This window comes from Natrix helvetica, assembly GCF_964273705.1.
Source record: "Natrix helvetica genome assembly, chromosome: Z".
NCBI classification, from domain to species: Eukaryota; Metazoa; Chordata; class Lepidosauria; order Squamata; family Natricidae; genus Natrix; species Natrix helvetica.
Window position 1 is genome coordinate 61,223,540 of NC_138554.1, and position 16,774 is coordinate 61,240,313.

Genomic DNA, 16,774 nt, shown 5'->3' on the forward strand with positions numbered 1-16,774 from the left:
GAGCCTCTAAAGGAGGGTCTACGATATGGGTGATTACGGGGCTCGGTCTTTTTGGTGGTGGTAGGCAAGACTTTCTTCCTGTCTTTGTTTTCTATTACTATCGGGTCCGGGGCCGCCCCAAACAGACTCTGGCCCGTGAATGGGGCCGCTATCAAGTCCCATTTTGCCTTGTTGTCTATTTGCCAGTTCCTAAGCCAGAGTAAGCGGCGGGAGGCGACTGATGTGGCCAGGGCGCTGGAGCCAAACCTCACAGCATCCAGGGTCACATCAGCGGAGAACTGGCAAGCTGCCATGATCTTGGTAATATCCTGATGGATGCGGTCGTCCTGGATCGGAATCCGATCCTGGAGCTGGCGGAGCCACATCACCATCGTGCGGTTGAAATACGAGGCTGCGGCTGCCGCCCTCACCGCCCATGCAGAAGCATTGAAGTTCTTCTGCAGCGTTAGTTCAGCCCTCTTATCCTCTGGTTTTAACTTGTCTGCCGCATCCCCTGATACGACCGGGGAAGAGGAGACCAGGGCAGCTATGGGCGGGTCTATGGTAGGCAGTTGGAGTGCCTGTACAAAGAATTTCTCTAAATTATAGGCGCGACGGTCGTGGCTGCCTGGAGAAGAAAAATGGGAGGGACGAGCCCACTGGCTAGTGGCCGCTTCCAAAAAATTTGGAGGAGCAGGAATTTCCTCCTTATTTGTGGCAGTATTCGAGAACATGGCCATGTCCGGATCCCTGGGAGGTGGAACCGTGGGGTCCCCTGTCCCTACCTTGGTGGTCTTCCTAGCCTTCCGGAGTAAAGGCTTGAACATGGCCGGGAGGAAAAGGTTGGAAGAGGGGGGGGAGTCAGGAGCTGCTTCCTCATCTTCTGAGAACCCTAGATCATCCTGCCTATGTTCTGCACCCCTAGAAGAAACCTCACTCAGGATCGAAGGCGAAGAGGCCCTAGATCTTGACCTACTGAAGGGCTGAGCCCTGCTATGATGGGGAACCCTATCCCTCTGGGCGATACCCCGGGAGATGGCCGTAGAAATTAGGTGCTTCAGACTTTCAGGTAAGTGTTCCAATTCATCCTCATCATAGTCAGACTCCTGCCCCCGTGGAGCCAATCCCCTGCCAGGCCTCTTGGAGGGACCTTCAGATGGGCCTTCTAGAGGGTCAGCTATATCAATCTCCTCAGCTCCAGGAGAATTAATAGGGGCCGGAGATTCCCCTCGCCCCCCGCTCCTAAACTCCCTATTGAAGGAGGGGGAACGACCAGGGGCCTCTGCCAGCGGGGATCTGGATCTGGGCCTAGTAGATTTGGCTTTCTTTTCACCCCTGGTGATGGTTATTTCCAGGGTACTGGAGCGTCTGAGCTCATCCCTCTCCATCGCTCTAGAAGGCCTGTTGGCTGCAGATGGTTTGGAGGCCCGAGGCCTGGTGGGCTCTGAGGGGCCTTCCCTGTCCTCCAGGGCCTGAATGGATGCGGCCTGTGCCGTCTCAGAGCACGCTGCCATCGCCCCACTCACGTGTCCAAGCAACATTTTCTTAAGGAGTTCTTTCATAAGCGGTAGAAAAGGCAGGAATCGGGCTTTTCTGTGTTCTTTTGGAGTCTCAGGGAGCGTTTTGGCCCAGTTAAGTATAGGCCCGACGCACGTGGAGGCCTTCCAAAATGGCCGCCGGAGGTTCGCCTGTTTTAAATATTTCTTCGGGCGGCCGCTATCGTAGCAATCCGCCTCGAGCCTCCCCAGCCACAGTCAAATTTTTAAACGTTTGAAGCAAAACGCCGCGTTCGCGGCTGCAAACGGCACGGGAGAAAGGCGCGAGTAAAAGGGCAACGGCAGGCCGGTCTTTGCGCCGTTTGTCGCGCTGCGGCTCGGATTGCTCATCCCCGAAAGGCTTGATCTTCTTCTTCCTTTCTTCTTTCGTTGCGGGCCGTTGGAGGAGGCTATAGCCGCTGCGGGAACGCTCGGCTGCCCGAACACCCGGAGACCAGTCCGGAGCACCCGGCTCACAGGGGGGAAGGAAAAACGCCCCACGGGGCTCTCCCCGCCTGTTTAGGACTGACAGTCCTATCGAGCGCAGCAGTAAATTTAGGCTTTAGAATTTCCAATTTGTCAAATTAGTCAGCAAACAATTAATCAAGAGAATCACTTTAGAACTTCTCACTAGGAACCAAGCACAGTGCTTTGGACCAGACTGAGAGGAAACTGGGAACCAACAGGAGAAGCCGAAGGTTAAGAAGTTTTCTCTCAGTCTAATGGACCAATCAGGCTGTGTTAACCCTCACGTGACCCCTCCCTCTACTCCACTGGAAAACTGCTGGCTACAGGGGGGGGCATCAGAGAGAGAGAGAAGGCTATGTAGTAGCCCACGAATCATACATCTATAAACCAAAATAGCAATAATACATTCTGGATTAGTGCGCTTGAGATTGTGATTTTATTTTATTTCAAAATGACCGGCTTAGTTCAATGTAATAGCTGTCTTGCACCTGTCTTTTGCAGTACTCTTTTCAAATTTGGATACTGTAATTGTAAACAAATTACTAGTCTACATAGACAGATTACCTATCTAGAATCTCTAATCTGTGCTCTCCAAGCAGAAATTAGGTGCCCAAATTGGCCATTCCACACTATGGAGATGCTACACTATCAGCCCCCTCTACCGCAAAGATCCTGCAGGAGAAGAGCAGTCTGGACAACCATGGGATCTGGCAGGATGAGAGCTGTGAACCATAAACACAAAGCTTTTGCTGTGACCCAGCATAACAGATATAGCGCCCTTGCTGACCTTAATGGGGACACTAAAGAGACAGGTCAAGGTAGTTGTGATAATGATGCCTCAAATAAGCAGGGGATCGGGGTCCAAAATGAAGAACTTTCTTTGGAAAGGTGAAATGGGGACCCAGGTATCACACATCAGTCGCACAAGAAGATCAAGGTATGTAAAAAGAGAAGTCACCTTCTGGTTGGTGATTCAATCGTAAGGGATGTAAATTTAGGAAAGGATATGGAGGTTTTAAAAGAGGTCATGTGTCTGCCAGGTGCTACTGCCAGCAGAGACAAGAGGCGTATTCTTAAGATAGTCAAGAATGGAAGTAAGGACTGTGACGTTGATGCTATTATACATCTTGATGCCTGTAGCTGGTCCAAGGAAAAACTGTATAAAAGAGATGGTTTGCACCCATCCAAGAAAGGGACTGAGTTACTTGGCATTAAATTCACAGATTTTCTGGATAAACATTTAAACTGAACAGTGGGGACAGAGAATTAATTGATACAGAACATTTCTGTCCCCAGCAATCTAAAATTCATACGGTTATCAGTGCATGTAACATAGATGTTTGTGCGGGTAAGATTATCACTCCTGCTGTCAAGCAAAACCAAGCATTTAATAGTGAGTGCCATACCATGTGCATGAATCATACAACTAGCAAGAAAATAGGAGCAGTCAGGAATAACACAGGTTATGTAGACAGTAAACACCGGGTCAATCAAAATGGACTCAAATGTCTATACACCAATGCACAAAGTATGAGGAATAAACAGGGTGAATTAGAAATTCAAGTAAATGAGGGCAGATACGCTATTGTTGCCTTTACAGAAACTTGGTGGGATGAAACCCACAAATGGTACATACAGCTAGAAGGATTTAAATTATTTAAAAGAAATAGACCAAATAAAAGAGGAGGTGGAGTTGCACTATATATAAGAAATAACTACATCTCTACAGAAATAGAGCACAGCAATGATGAGAACTATCTTGAATGCATTTGGGTCAATGTTAAAGGTTGGAGGGAAACGACATTGCCATAGGTCTACAGGCCACCCAACCAAGCAGAGGAAGTAGATGAACCTTTTGCTAGTCAGCTAACTAAGGTATGTAGGAAGCACACCACAATAGTAGTGGGGGATTTTAACTACCCTGACATCAACTGGTAAACAAACTCTGCACCAAGTGGAAGATCGCAATGTTCCCTCTAAGGTGCGCGGCTGCGCGGACGCATACGTGGCAAGAAAACACCGCACAGCATTTTTAAATGCCGCGCAGTGATTTCTATTGCCACAGGCTCCGGAAACTGGGGAGGTCCTTTGCAGGCAGCTAGAACGGGCCGCTCACAAAGGACTTCCCCGGACTTGCTTTGATGAGCACGGGTCGACTGAGGGTAGTTGTGAAGCCCCAAAGCCCCCACCGCCACCAGAATAACTGCTGCCACCTCCTCCTCCTCTAACAGCACTGCCGGATTTGCCTCCCAGCGCTGCGGCTGAGGTGAAGCCGCCAAAGCTCCAGCCGGCATCCCCGCGCGTGGCAGTGGCGCCTCCCCTCCGCTCGGAGCACCTGAGCTCAGCGTCGCGTTACCCCTGCCCCCTCCTCCTCCGCCGCCGTGCTTTTGAGGAGCCATGAGGCTGCAGGAGCCAATAGGAAGGCGGGGGGAGCAGGGGAAAAAAAGCCTCATGGCTCCTCAAAAGCACGGCGGAGGAGGAGGGGGCAGGGGTAACACGGCGCTGAGCTCAGGTGCAAATGTGGTGGTGCTGTTGGAGGAGGAGGAGGTAGCAGCAGTTATTCTGGTGGCAGCTCGTCGGCATCTTCAGCAGCAGCCCTGCCCACGATGAAGAAACCAAAGATGGAGCAGATCCACGCAGATGACGTCGCTGCAACATGACTGGAGGATGAATTCTGGGAGTTGAAGTCCACAAGTCTTAAAGCTGTCAGGTTTGAAGACCCCTGGGTTTTTTTCCTAAAGGGTTAGGGGTGCAAGGGTCTTGTACTTGACAGCTTTAAGACTTGCGTGCTTCAAATGCCAGAGTTTCTGAGCCAACATTTGGTTGCTAATTTTGAAAAATGAGATTACAAAAGCTCAGTCTAGCACAATACCAATGAAGAAGAAAAATAACAGCTCCCAAAAGAAACCAGCATGGCTGCATAAAGAACTCTCTGACAAATTGAAAGACAAAAAAGTTAAATATAAAAAGTGGAAAGAGGGGGACATAACTAAGGCAGAATATCAGCAAATAGCCCAAGCCTGTAAAGATGAAGTAAGGAAAGCTAAAGCTCACAATGAAGAAAGGCTTGCTACAAAAGTAAAAAATAACAAAAAAAAAGCTTTTTCCAACATGTTAAAAACAAGAAAAAGGTTAAGGGAACAATTGGTCCATTGCTGGGAGAAAGTGGCAAGAAGGTGACAAGCAACAGGGAAAAAGCAGAACTATTTAACTCATTTTTTGCATCTGTCTTTACACAAAGGGATAAAACATTCCAACCTATCAAAAACACCACCTCAAAAATCAGATTAGGAACACAAATTGAAATAGAGAAGAAAATGGTGAGCACCTGTCTACCCTAAACGAGTTCAAATCACCAGGACTGGACGGATTACACCCCAGGGTTCTGAAGGAACTGGCAGATGATATCTCAGAACTACTGAACTATATCTTTCAGAGATCCTGCAGCATCAGGGAACTGCCAGAGGACTTGAAAAGAGCTGATGTGGTTCCCATCTTCAAAAGGGGGGGGGGGGAAATAGATCCAGGAAACTACAGACCTATCAGCCTGACCTCAATACTAGGAAAGATTCCGGAAAAGATAATCAAGCAATGAATTAGCGAACACCTAGAAGTAAACAAATAATAGCCAAAAGCCAACATGGGTTTGTCAAAAACAGATCATGCCAGACTAATCTTATTGCATTCTTTGACAAAGTGACAAAATTAGTGGACCAGAAGAATGCCGCCGATATAGTTTACTTGGACATCAGTAAGGCATTTGCTAAGGTAGACCACAACCTACTACTAGATAAAGTAGAAGAATGTGGGTTGGACAGCATCACCACCAGATGGATTCGTAACTGGCTGACCAACCGCACTCAACATGTAATCCTCAATGGAACTGCATCTACATGGAGGGAAGTATGCAGTGGAGTACCCCAGGGCTCTGTTTTAGGCCCAGTACTCTTCAACATCTTCATCAATGATTTGGATGAGGGAATAAATGGGGAATTCATCAAATTTGCAGATGATACCAAGCTGGCAGGAATAGCCAACACTCCAGAAGACAGGCTTAAGATACAGAAGGACCTTGACAAACGTGAACATTGGGCACTATCTAATAAAATGAAATTCAACGGTGAAAAGAGTAAGGTTCTACATTTAGGCAACAAAAACAAAATGCACAGGTACAGTATAGGTGGTACTATCCTCAATAGTAGTAACTGTGAGAGAGATCTTGGAGTCCTGTGGACAACCATCTAAATATGAGCCAGCAGTGTGCAGCAGCTGCCAAAAAAGCCAACACAGTTCTAGGCTGCATCAACAGAGGGATAGAATCAAGATCACGTGAAGTGTTAATACCACTTTATAATGCCTTGGTAAGGCCACACTTGGAATACTGCACTCAGTTTTGGCCGCCACGATGTAGAAAAGATGTGGAGACTCCAGAAAGAGTGCCGAGAAGAGCAACAAAGATTATTAGGGGACTGGAGACTAAAACATATGAAGAACGATTGCAGGAACTGGGTGTGTCTAGTTTAATGAAAAGAAGGACTAGGGGAGACATGATAGCAGTGTTCCAATATTTCAGGGGTTGCCACAAAGAGGGAGTCAAACTATTCTCCAAGGTACCAGAGGGTAGAACAAGAAGCAATGGGTGGAAACTAATCAAGGAGAGAAGCAACTTAGAACTGAGGAGAAATTTCCTGACAGTTAGAACAATTAATCAGTGGAGCAGCTTGCCTCCAGAAGATGTGAATGCCCCAACACTGGAAGTCTTTAAGAAGATGTTGGATAGCCATTTGTCTGGAATGGTATAGGGTTTCCTGCCTAGGCAGGGGGTTGGACTAGAAGACCTCCAAGATCCCTTCCAACTCTGCTATTGTATTGTATACCTGTGCATATTTTTTTCTGCCTAAGTACAAGGCCATGCTTTTCTCTCCACTGAACTACATCTTCTTAGATAGTACTCAATATTCAAGTCTGTCAAGATTCTTCTCATTGAGAGTCAAGTCCCAAGAAATAGATTACTAAACATACTGATTGGGCACTGAGAGTTGATTGGGAGGAAAATACCAGAAACGTAAGAAATAGTTTGGAATTCAAAACCAAACAAATTCATGACACTCAATTATACATATTCAGATGCAAATCCTATCAGAATATTAAAAATATTAAAATTGCAACATTAATGTTTATATAAAACTAGGTAATTATTACACAGATATTTTATATTACTTATTTTAATGAAAGGGTCATTCAGTGCATAGACTGCACTGCGTTATATAAAAGAGAAAATTAATGCAAGCATGAGATCCATCTGTAACTGGAAGTTTTATAATATATATATTATAAAACCGAAGCCGAAAACACCAGCCTGAGGATGACGAGTTGGATCTCGTCAAAACATCGCCAAAATACTCTCAATCTTACACAGGAAAAGACCCGAATACACCAAAACATGCATACCTGTACCAGTGAAAATCTACAAAAACATATATATATATAACATATATATATTGTGTGTGTGTGTGTGTGTGTGTGTGTGTGTGTGTGTGTGTGTTTGTAGATTTCCATGGGTGTAGGTATGCTGGTCTTGTTGTATTTGGGTCTTTTCCCATGTAAGATTGAGATTGTCTTAGTAATGTTTCAGGGAGGTCTCACTCGCCGTCTTCAGGCTGGGTTTGGGCTTAAAGCGCGGTCGGATCTGCCGTCTTTCTATAAATCTTGGTGGGTGGGTGTGGAGTGCTGGCTTTGTTTCAGTAAGTGGAATGATTGGTTGTGTGGTTGTATAATGATTCGTAGATTGGTGCTGATTGGTGCTGGCTACGTGCACATTGTTGTTTTGTGTTGTAACAGCCTGGATGGTGGGTGGGGTTCATTTGTTGACTAGGGCTGGTTTCCAGATGTCTGGTAGGCGGGAGGTATCATCACGTTTATTCATGTTGTGGGGGTGTTTCTCTATTTTGATAGCTTCCATCATTATTCTCTTGTTGAAGTGTTCAATTTTGGAGATTAACCTGGTTCCTTCAAAATTAATTTCATGTCCTGTAGCTTTAAGGTGCTGGAAAAGGGAGGAAGTTTTTTCTTTTTTTCTTACTGCGTTCTTGTGGTTCTACGATGCGTGCACTTATTCTCCTATTCGTTTGTCCTATGTATGTTGTAGGACAGATTTTGCATGGTATTTCGTAGACTCGTTGGTTTTCTAGCTGGATTTTGTCTTTGGGGTTTCTTAACATGTTGGCTATTTTTTGGTCAGTGTTGAAGGCTGTCTTGATATTGTGTTTGTGGAGAATTTTGCTGATTTTATCTGTGGTGCCTTTGATGTAAGGGAGGAGGGTGATGCTGTTGTCCTGTTCTGTGTCTTGGTTTTTGGGGGGAGTCTCCCTTTGGATTAGGTTGGTAATTGTTTTTCCTTGGAATCCGTTGGAGATTAAAACGTTTGTGAGAGTGTGTAATTCAGTTTTCAGGTAGTCTTTGTCGGCTAGGCATTTGGTTCTGGAGATGAGGGTTTTGGCTACAGAGTTGATATGTGCAGGTTGGTGATGGGATTGTGCGTTTAGGTAGCGGTTGGTGTGTGGTTTTTTTCTGGTAGATGGTGTGTCCTAGGGAGTCATTGGGTTTTTTGTAGGTTAGGACGTCCAGAAAGGGAAATTGGTTGTTTGCTTCTATTTCCATGGTGAATTGTATTTTGGGGTGTAGGTTGTTGAGATGTGTGAGGAAGTTGTCCAATTTTTCTTTCCCATGTGGCCAAATCACGAAAGTGTCATCAACATATCTAAGCCAGAGTTTGGGTTTGTGTTCAGATTTATCTAAGCCGTTAGTTTCAAAATGTTCCATGTATAAGTTTGCGATGATGGGTGAGAGGGGTGATCCCATGGGTGCTCTTTCTATCTGATTGTATCTTTGTCCATTATGGATGAAGTATGTGTTGGAACACTTCAACAAGAGAATAATTATGGAAACTATGGAAATAGAGAAACACCCCCACAACATGAATAAACGTGACGATACCTCCCGCCTACCAAACATCTGGAAACCCGCCCTAATCAACAAACGAGCCCCACCCACCACCCAGGCTGTTACAACACAAAACAACAATGTACACGTAGCCAGCACCAATCAGCACCAATCTACCAATCATGATACAACCAGACAACCAATCACTCCACTTACTGAAACAAAGCCAGCACTCCATATCCCCCCACCAAGATTTATAGAAAGATGGCAGCTCCGATCACACTTTAAGCCCAAAACTCAGCCTGAAGATGGCGAGTGAGACCTCGCTGAAACATTGCCAAGACAATCTCAATCTTACACGGGAAAAGACCCGAATACAACAAGACCAGCATACCTACACCTATGAAAATCTATATGTATGTATGTATATATGTATGTATGTATGTGTATGTATATGTTCTGACACCCCACCTCCGCGCCTATGAATAAACCAGAACACATGCTTGGCTGTTTGCCACTGTTTAATTACTGAGATAGTGAATCCTTTGTCTCAGGGCCAAGACAACTCACATTCAATAGATTAGCTCTGCAGCAACCCAGATAATTCAAATGAAGCAACGCAGATAGTCCAAACGAACAGACACGGCTAGAATACACAGATAGATTTTCTTAACTACTAATTCAAATGGCTGTTTCCTGCAAATGTCCCCTCCCAACGCCTCACCTATAATCTCTCTTGGAAGGGGCCAATCCACAACCACCTGTGCTTAATCATCTTCTGTGAATATGTCTACAGAGTTGCTCAATCTAGATCAGGGACAAACTGCCTTTGATCCTACCCACTGCTCCATGCCTCAGGCGCCTCCTAGTGGCCAACCAGCCTCTCTGGTCCCTGTTCTGAGTCTGAACCCTGCACAGGGTCCTCCACATCGTCCAGGGCAGACTCATATGGTTCCTCTCTATCCGAGTCCATCAGCAGCTCAACCGGATCCTGCTGGGCCACATCATTTATTTATTTACACACACACACACACACACACACACACACACACACACATATATATCAATGGAAGGTGATACAATAAAATAAACTGAATGGCATGTTAAATGTGGTTAGCAGAAATGCGGCAATGTAAGCATAAGAAAAGTGAAGCAAAAGAAAAGAATTGGTCACTAAAGAGAAACATCATCACATCATTCTTTAGGCAACCTTAGAGATATTGAAGATTCTCCCCCTCTGAAGAGAAAACTGTAGGGATGGTATCCCTTGGCACCATTTCTCCTCTTCCATGAATGCCAAAACAGCTGGACTGTTTTGTGAAGTAGTTCAGAAACAGCCCGGGACTTTTTCACTGCTTACTCATTTCAAAATGTATTCTTCTAACTCTTACATTTCTAATGCTTAAAGGATAGACAAATCTGGCCCTGGTGTCTGCCTTGGTTTAACCAGTAAGCAACCAAGTCAGAAGATCATTTGAAAGCAATTTATTAACGTACTTCGATAAAGTGCTGTTACTCTATGAAAAGGGGACTCCCCAGTAATGGATTTTATGAATGGATTACTTTTATAGTTAGCATAATAAAGAACTTAAAAGCATAAATTAATTGGTTTAGAGATAGTCATTTGTTCAGTTACATCACAAGAATTACAGCATTCAATAACAGGTGTGCATAGCCATAAAAAAGAGCATTGTATTCCGAATAAAAGGAAAAGAAACATTTGCAAATGAAAAACATCAAAATGGGTTTGGGTAAGATTCATTCTCCCACTTCTCAAGGTTGGCTTGACTATTTTCTTTGTTCACAGAGGCTTGAGAACAGCTAAACCGAAACTGTTATCTACAATGTACAATGCTCTTCTGTCAGTCCTGGTTTCTGAAAGGCCTTTTCTTGAAGATTGTAGGAAATTATTAGCAGTGCAATTGAAAAAGCAAATTTAAAATACAAGAAAACCTGTTAATTAACCAATGGAGTACTACAGAAACCATGCTTCAAGTAATACAAAATCCATCCTCTGTGGCCCACAGTAGTCTCTATTAGATGCACAAATAAATACTATTGTTCAGTTCATATATCTAAAGTCAATTCGCGCTGACTAGGGACTCCATGAAAACAGAAAAAGTTAGTGCAGAATTCAGGACAACTTGTGGTGCACAGAAGGAAAGCCAAGACCAAAAGCAGCTGCAATTAGAATATCACTGCTTCATGTGTGTGTTGTGAGTCCTTTGGAAAGCTGCGGTTTTTTGTGCAATTCGGTTTACCATACTAAGAAAACTCTTAACAGACCGCACTCCCTTTTTTGGAACTGGGTTTTTTAAAACGGACTACGGTATTTCTTTTTTTGTAATGCTCTAGCACATGTCTCGCTTAGAGACGTTGCGCAAAAGGCGTGCCTCTGCGGTTCGACAGGCAGAATAGCCGCCATTTTGTTTGAGATACGTTAGCGTACGCGATCTTCTTATCGCAACGTTCATTCACCTTAGAAGGTCCGAAATTGGGGGAAAGGATAGAGCGGCGATGTCTGCTTTCTCAGAATCGGCGCTGGAGAGGAAATTGTCGGAGCTAAGCAATTCTCAGCAAAGTGTCCAGACATTGAGCCTGTGGCTTATCCATCACCGAAAGCATTCGCCGCTTATTGTCACCGTCTGGGAGCGCGAGCTGCGCAAAGGTGAGGGACGAGTGGGTGATCCAAGGGGAGTCGGCCCCTTACCTCAGAGGGGGGCCTGGGGTTTCCCCACTGTGGATATAGGAAGTATTGATATTTTGGTCGATTGAATCTTGGAGGGCTGTCCGCCGCGGCCTAGCGATGACGCGGAGGGATCAAAGAAGACGTGGGAAGAGAGTGGAAAAACTGTCCGAGGTTGGCACGCTTGCGGATCTGGGCCCTTCCACCCCGCATACCCCCCCCCCAAGGGATAGTGGGCGGGGTGTCACAAGGCCACGAGGAAGAGGAGACATACCGAGGAAAGATTTTTCTTGTTCGTGCCGGAAATCCTTCCTAACAGCCTTATTAATAGTAGGATTTTCTTCCTTAGTCCCTGCTATATTACCGTGATAATGGAAGGTCTTGTCTATGTTCGCTGAAATTAAAACAGCGGAAAGTCTTGTTACAGTTCATAGAAATTTAGAATATGAAATAGTACATGCGTCTAGAACCCGAGACCACTTTATTATCAATCCATTAAATGTAAGGGAAATTAGGTTTATATTGCATAGACTGCGGCGGGAAAAAGTACAACTTGTTTGGGAAAAGGTTCGTTTTTACATCCCGATAGGCTAAAGTTTATATTGCATTTGATTCTGCTAAATATGCTGAAAATAAGCAACTGTTAGGCTTAAAGGTTTCTTCCATGTGATGGGACAGAGAAAAAGTTGGAGGACTGTTAAGAAGTGTAAGTAGAACATCATAGATAATGATAAATATTTTCAGATAAGAGTGGTGGCACGTGCTTGCTGGTGGATATTGTTTTTGTTGTCTTAATAGAATCAGCTATATATAATTCCATTGAATATATCTTAATATAATAAAGCATTGACAGAAATCTGATGAAATTCAATACATACATAGCAAGTTGAAACATGGATGTTTTTTTTACAAAATGTGATACAGCAATAGTAATGAAAATATTCTATCAAGAAAACAATTATACACCGCCTTTAATATTCAGTGTTAAAGATTTTATTGCCTTAATTATAACTGTAGCCAAAGACAGAATCATAATACTATCCTCAGGTTGCAAATGCAGAAATTCTCAGGTTGCAAATGCAGAAAGGAGAGTGGGTAGCTCACTTAAAATTAAGTAAATAAGTTTTGATCACCAAATCAGATCAGTATTGGTCTCAAGGATCAGAAAAGTTAAGTTTAGCATCTTATTGCCAGAAGTGAACATTACCCTGTCACATATTTAATGATTGGTAAATTTGACTTTATTAGGGAAACAAAAAAAATCTAATAATCTTTATTTAAATCTTATCTATTTACTGATCCATTTTAATCCAGCAGGATTTTGATAGCTAAAGCACATTTAAAAAATAGAACATCACAGTTTATATTATCTGATAGCAGATAATATTATAGACTCACTTGGGGTAACAGAACTTTTAATTCTACAAGATTTTTTTCTCATAAATTGGGAGTCTGAACGCATTACATTCCAAAGTAATATTTTCACTGAAACATTTAATAGTGCTGATCAATTGCATAATATTTATCTAATCCAGTATGAAATTGAAATGTTAAGTTTTAATTAGATCAATTCAATTAGATGAAGGCATTTCTTAGACGAATATTACAAAAAAGCCCTTATATGTAGAATTCTTTTAAATCAGAAGGTGGAATCTACAATATCTAAATGATTGCATAATTAGCATAGCAGACAAAATACAAGTAGTATAAAACAGCTACTTCCATAGTGTGTGTGTGTACAGGAAATCCTCAATTTATGACTAAGATTGAGCCCCAAATTTCTATTGCTAAGCAAGACAGTTAATGAGTGTTGCCCTATTTACAGCCTTTCTTGCCACACTTGTTAAGTAAATCACTATAGTTTTTAAGTTAGTAACATGGTTGTTAAGTGACCCTGGCTTCCCCATTGACTTTGCTTGTCAGAAATTTGAAAAAAATGATCACATGATCCCGGGATATTGCAACCATCATAAATATGAACCAGTTGCCAAGCATCTGAATTTTGATCACGTGATCATGGGATTCTATAATGGTTGTAAGTGTGAAAAATGGTCATGACACTTTTTATGGTGCTGTTACAATGAATGGTCACTAAAGGAACTGTTGTAAGTTGATGGTGTGTGTGTGTGTGTGTGTGGGAGAGAGAGGGAATGCATCCATGCATGTCTATATGGAGTACTTCAAGGTTCTGTTGTTGAGTGCTTCAAGTACTCTTCAACATCTTCATAAGTGGAGGATTGTAGGGATACTCATCATATTTGCATATGACACCAAGGTGGGGAGAATTGCTAACATTTTGGATGATACTCAAAATTCAGAAGGATCTTGACAATTGAGCATTGGGCTATATCCAACAAGATGCAGTTCAATGGAGAGAAAAGCAAGCAGGAAAAAATAAATGCATCTGTCCAGAATAGGCAATACCTGGCTCAACAGCAGTAACTTAGAAAGATATACCGTGTTCCCCCCAAAATATGACCCATCCCAAAAGTAAGCCCACCGCTTGATTCCCCCCCATGCACTTAATATAAGCCCTAGCCCCAAAAATAAGCCCTAGTTAAGACCCTCGCCCATTATGAGGTGGGGCGAGGCGAATGGGTAAAAATTAAGCTAGGGTGGGGATGGGGGTGGTAGAACTGCCCTACTTACCAGCACCTCACACATCCCGACACCTGCCTTGCCAGCCCACTTACAAGGCCGTTTGCCAGCCCTTGCGTGCATCGCCTTCGGAATCAATCCAGAGCTCTGTCATTGGCTGCAGAAGCCTTTCCTGGCAGCCTCCGGCAATGAAATAAAAGTCGGATGTGAGAAGCGGGCACAGAAGAAGTGGACTGGCAATGGGCTCCTGCTGGTCAGGACTGTTGGTGTTGCCACCGCGAAGTCAGTCAGTGGAAGACACCTCCCGAAAAGAAGACCTGGTGCCTTTTTTTGGTGGCAAAAAAATTATAAGACCAGGTCTTATAATAAGACCATTTTCAGGAAAACATGGTAGGTTTTCTGGTGGATCATAAGCCAGCAATGTGCTGCAGTTGTCAAAGCCAACACAATCCTAGGCTGCATCATCAGAGGTAGAGCATCAAGATCACAAGAAGTGATACCAGTAGTATTATTCTACACTGTATTAGTAGACCACAATTGGAATAATATATTCCATATATTATATGGCATAGCATAAGTTCTGGTCACCACAATACAAAAAAGATTCTGAGGCCCTAGAAAAAGTGCAGAGAGCAGCAAAGATAAGGGGTTTGGAGACTGAACCATTGGAGGAACAGCTAAGGGAACTAGATGTGTTTAGCTTAACAAAGATAAGGTTTAGTTGTGACATGATAGCCATGTTCCAATATTTGAAAGGCTGTCCCAGAGAAGAGATGATTGATTTACTTTCCAAAGTACCTGAGGGCAGGGCAAGAAAGAATGGGTGGAATTAAGAAATTTCTTAACAGTGAAAACAATTAATTAAAAAAAACTTGCCTTCCATTGTTGTGGATGCTCCATCACTGGAGATTTTCAAAAAAAGATGGATTTCTCCATGATGGAATAAGGATTTTTGCCTTGAGAAGGGAGTTGGACAAGCAGACCTCCAAGGTCCCTTCCAGTTCTGTGTTTCTATTTCTGTTTCTAAAATTGAATCTCATTCAGTTCAACTGATACTGATAATTGGTAAGAAATAAACCTGTGTTCTTAATGGAATATGTCCAGCTTGGTATACATACATCTAAATAAACCTGTAGAGACTTTATACAACATAGAAGAGCTATTCTTCCCTTATATATTTTAATATCAGAGACAACCAAATGACCACTGTTTCCATAAAAAAAACAATTTAGTTATTTAGTAGTTTTTAATAATATTGGCCTCCTGTTATGTACACTGGGATAATCTTGGAAAATGTATATTGAAATAAATGTGTATTGAAAATTCTATATTGAAATAAATATGTTCAACTATTATTAAAAATTAATATGTAACAGAAATTAATACTTTAGTGCAATATGTATAGCACTAAATTATTCTATGTGACATTAAGGGCTAATTAAGGGATAACATTGATGGTGCATATTATATAAACCAGCAGCCACCAACCTTTCAGACCTCAGGGACCATTAAATTCATAGTTTTAAATCCTAATATGATCTGCCTAATGACTGGCTAGATGGTTATGTGACTGGGTGGGCGTGGCCAATGTGATGTCACTCACATCGAGGGCCGCCTCGCCAGCCTCTACTCACTCCTCCCCTCCCAGCCACTCCTCGCTTCCCCGCCTGGGCTCCTTAGGGCCTCAACAGGAAGCAGTTGTTGGAGCTAAACAGCCACCACGAGAAAGAGTTGGATCTGACTGAGAAGGAGGCTCAGCAAAAGCATCTCACTGAGGACTACGAGCATAGATTTTCCAAGCAGAGGGAAGACCTATAGGAATGCAAGGCCAGATGCCATCATCTGGAGGCTCGGCAGGCTGAGATGGTCAGTCAGTCCAGGCCATGATGCAGTCCCATTGGAAAAAGGCCCTCCAGCTCTTCACTAACAGCGGCACTTCCCTCCAGCCTTTGCCCAAAGCCCTGCACCAGGAGGCCGAAGCAGACCCCAAATCAGAATTTCACCCTCCCCATTCTGAGCCGCACAAAAAGACCCCGAACGGAGAGACTCTCTGCACAACACAAAAGTTCATTGCATATATTCGGCCAAGGGGCTGTAGTTTGAGGACTCCTGATTTAGTGCAATATAAATGCAAATAATTTTTTGGTGGATCACCAAAATTTTCTTGCAGACCACCAGTTGGTGACCCTGATATAAGCCATATATAGAGGTCAGGTAGATGGAGTCCTGAGAGACAGAAAACAAAACATGATGAAGTGCTTTTTAACTTATATTGCCTTAAAAAGAAAAAATGAGGATAAAAGGACAGGAGTTGGAAATTGTGACTTGCAGTGTTCGTGGCATGTTTGACTTTATACTTGAAAATTATGTAACATATATTTGCAACAAATGTAAGCATATAAGCAGTTGTTGAAAAACCAGTCAAAAGGCTGAGCAGCATATAACCATTCTTCAGTTGTACCAAGATTTATTAGTTCAAAGGAAATATATATATATATATACTGCATGGGAACTTGACAATAGAAACCACTCTCCATAAGGAATAGTGTAACAGTGGAAACAAAGA

The 16,774-nt window shown here is 43.2% G+C and overlaps 1 protein-coding gene across 1 annotated transcript in view; it reads left to right on the forward strand.

Moving 5' to 3' along the window:
* Positions 1–11,138: 11,138 nt before the first annotated feature.
* The window catches only part of RPRD1A (regulation of nuclear pre-mRNA domain containing 1A), a 57,721-nt gene continuing 52,085 nt past the window's right edge, over positions 11,139–16,774 (forward strand). Inside the window, exon 1 of the mRNA XM_081932885.1 lies at positions 11,139–11,592. Within this exon, the coding sequence (XP_081789011.1) occupies positions 11,442–11,592 (151 nt within the window). The 5' untranslated portion in view covers positions 11,139–11,441. The remainder of the gene's footprint in view (positions 11,593–16,774) is intronic.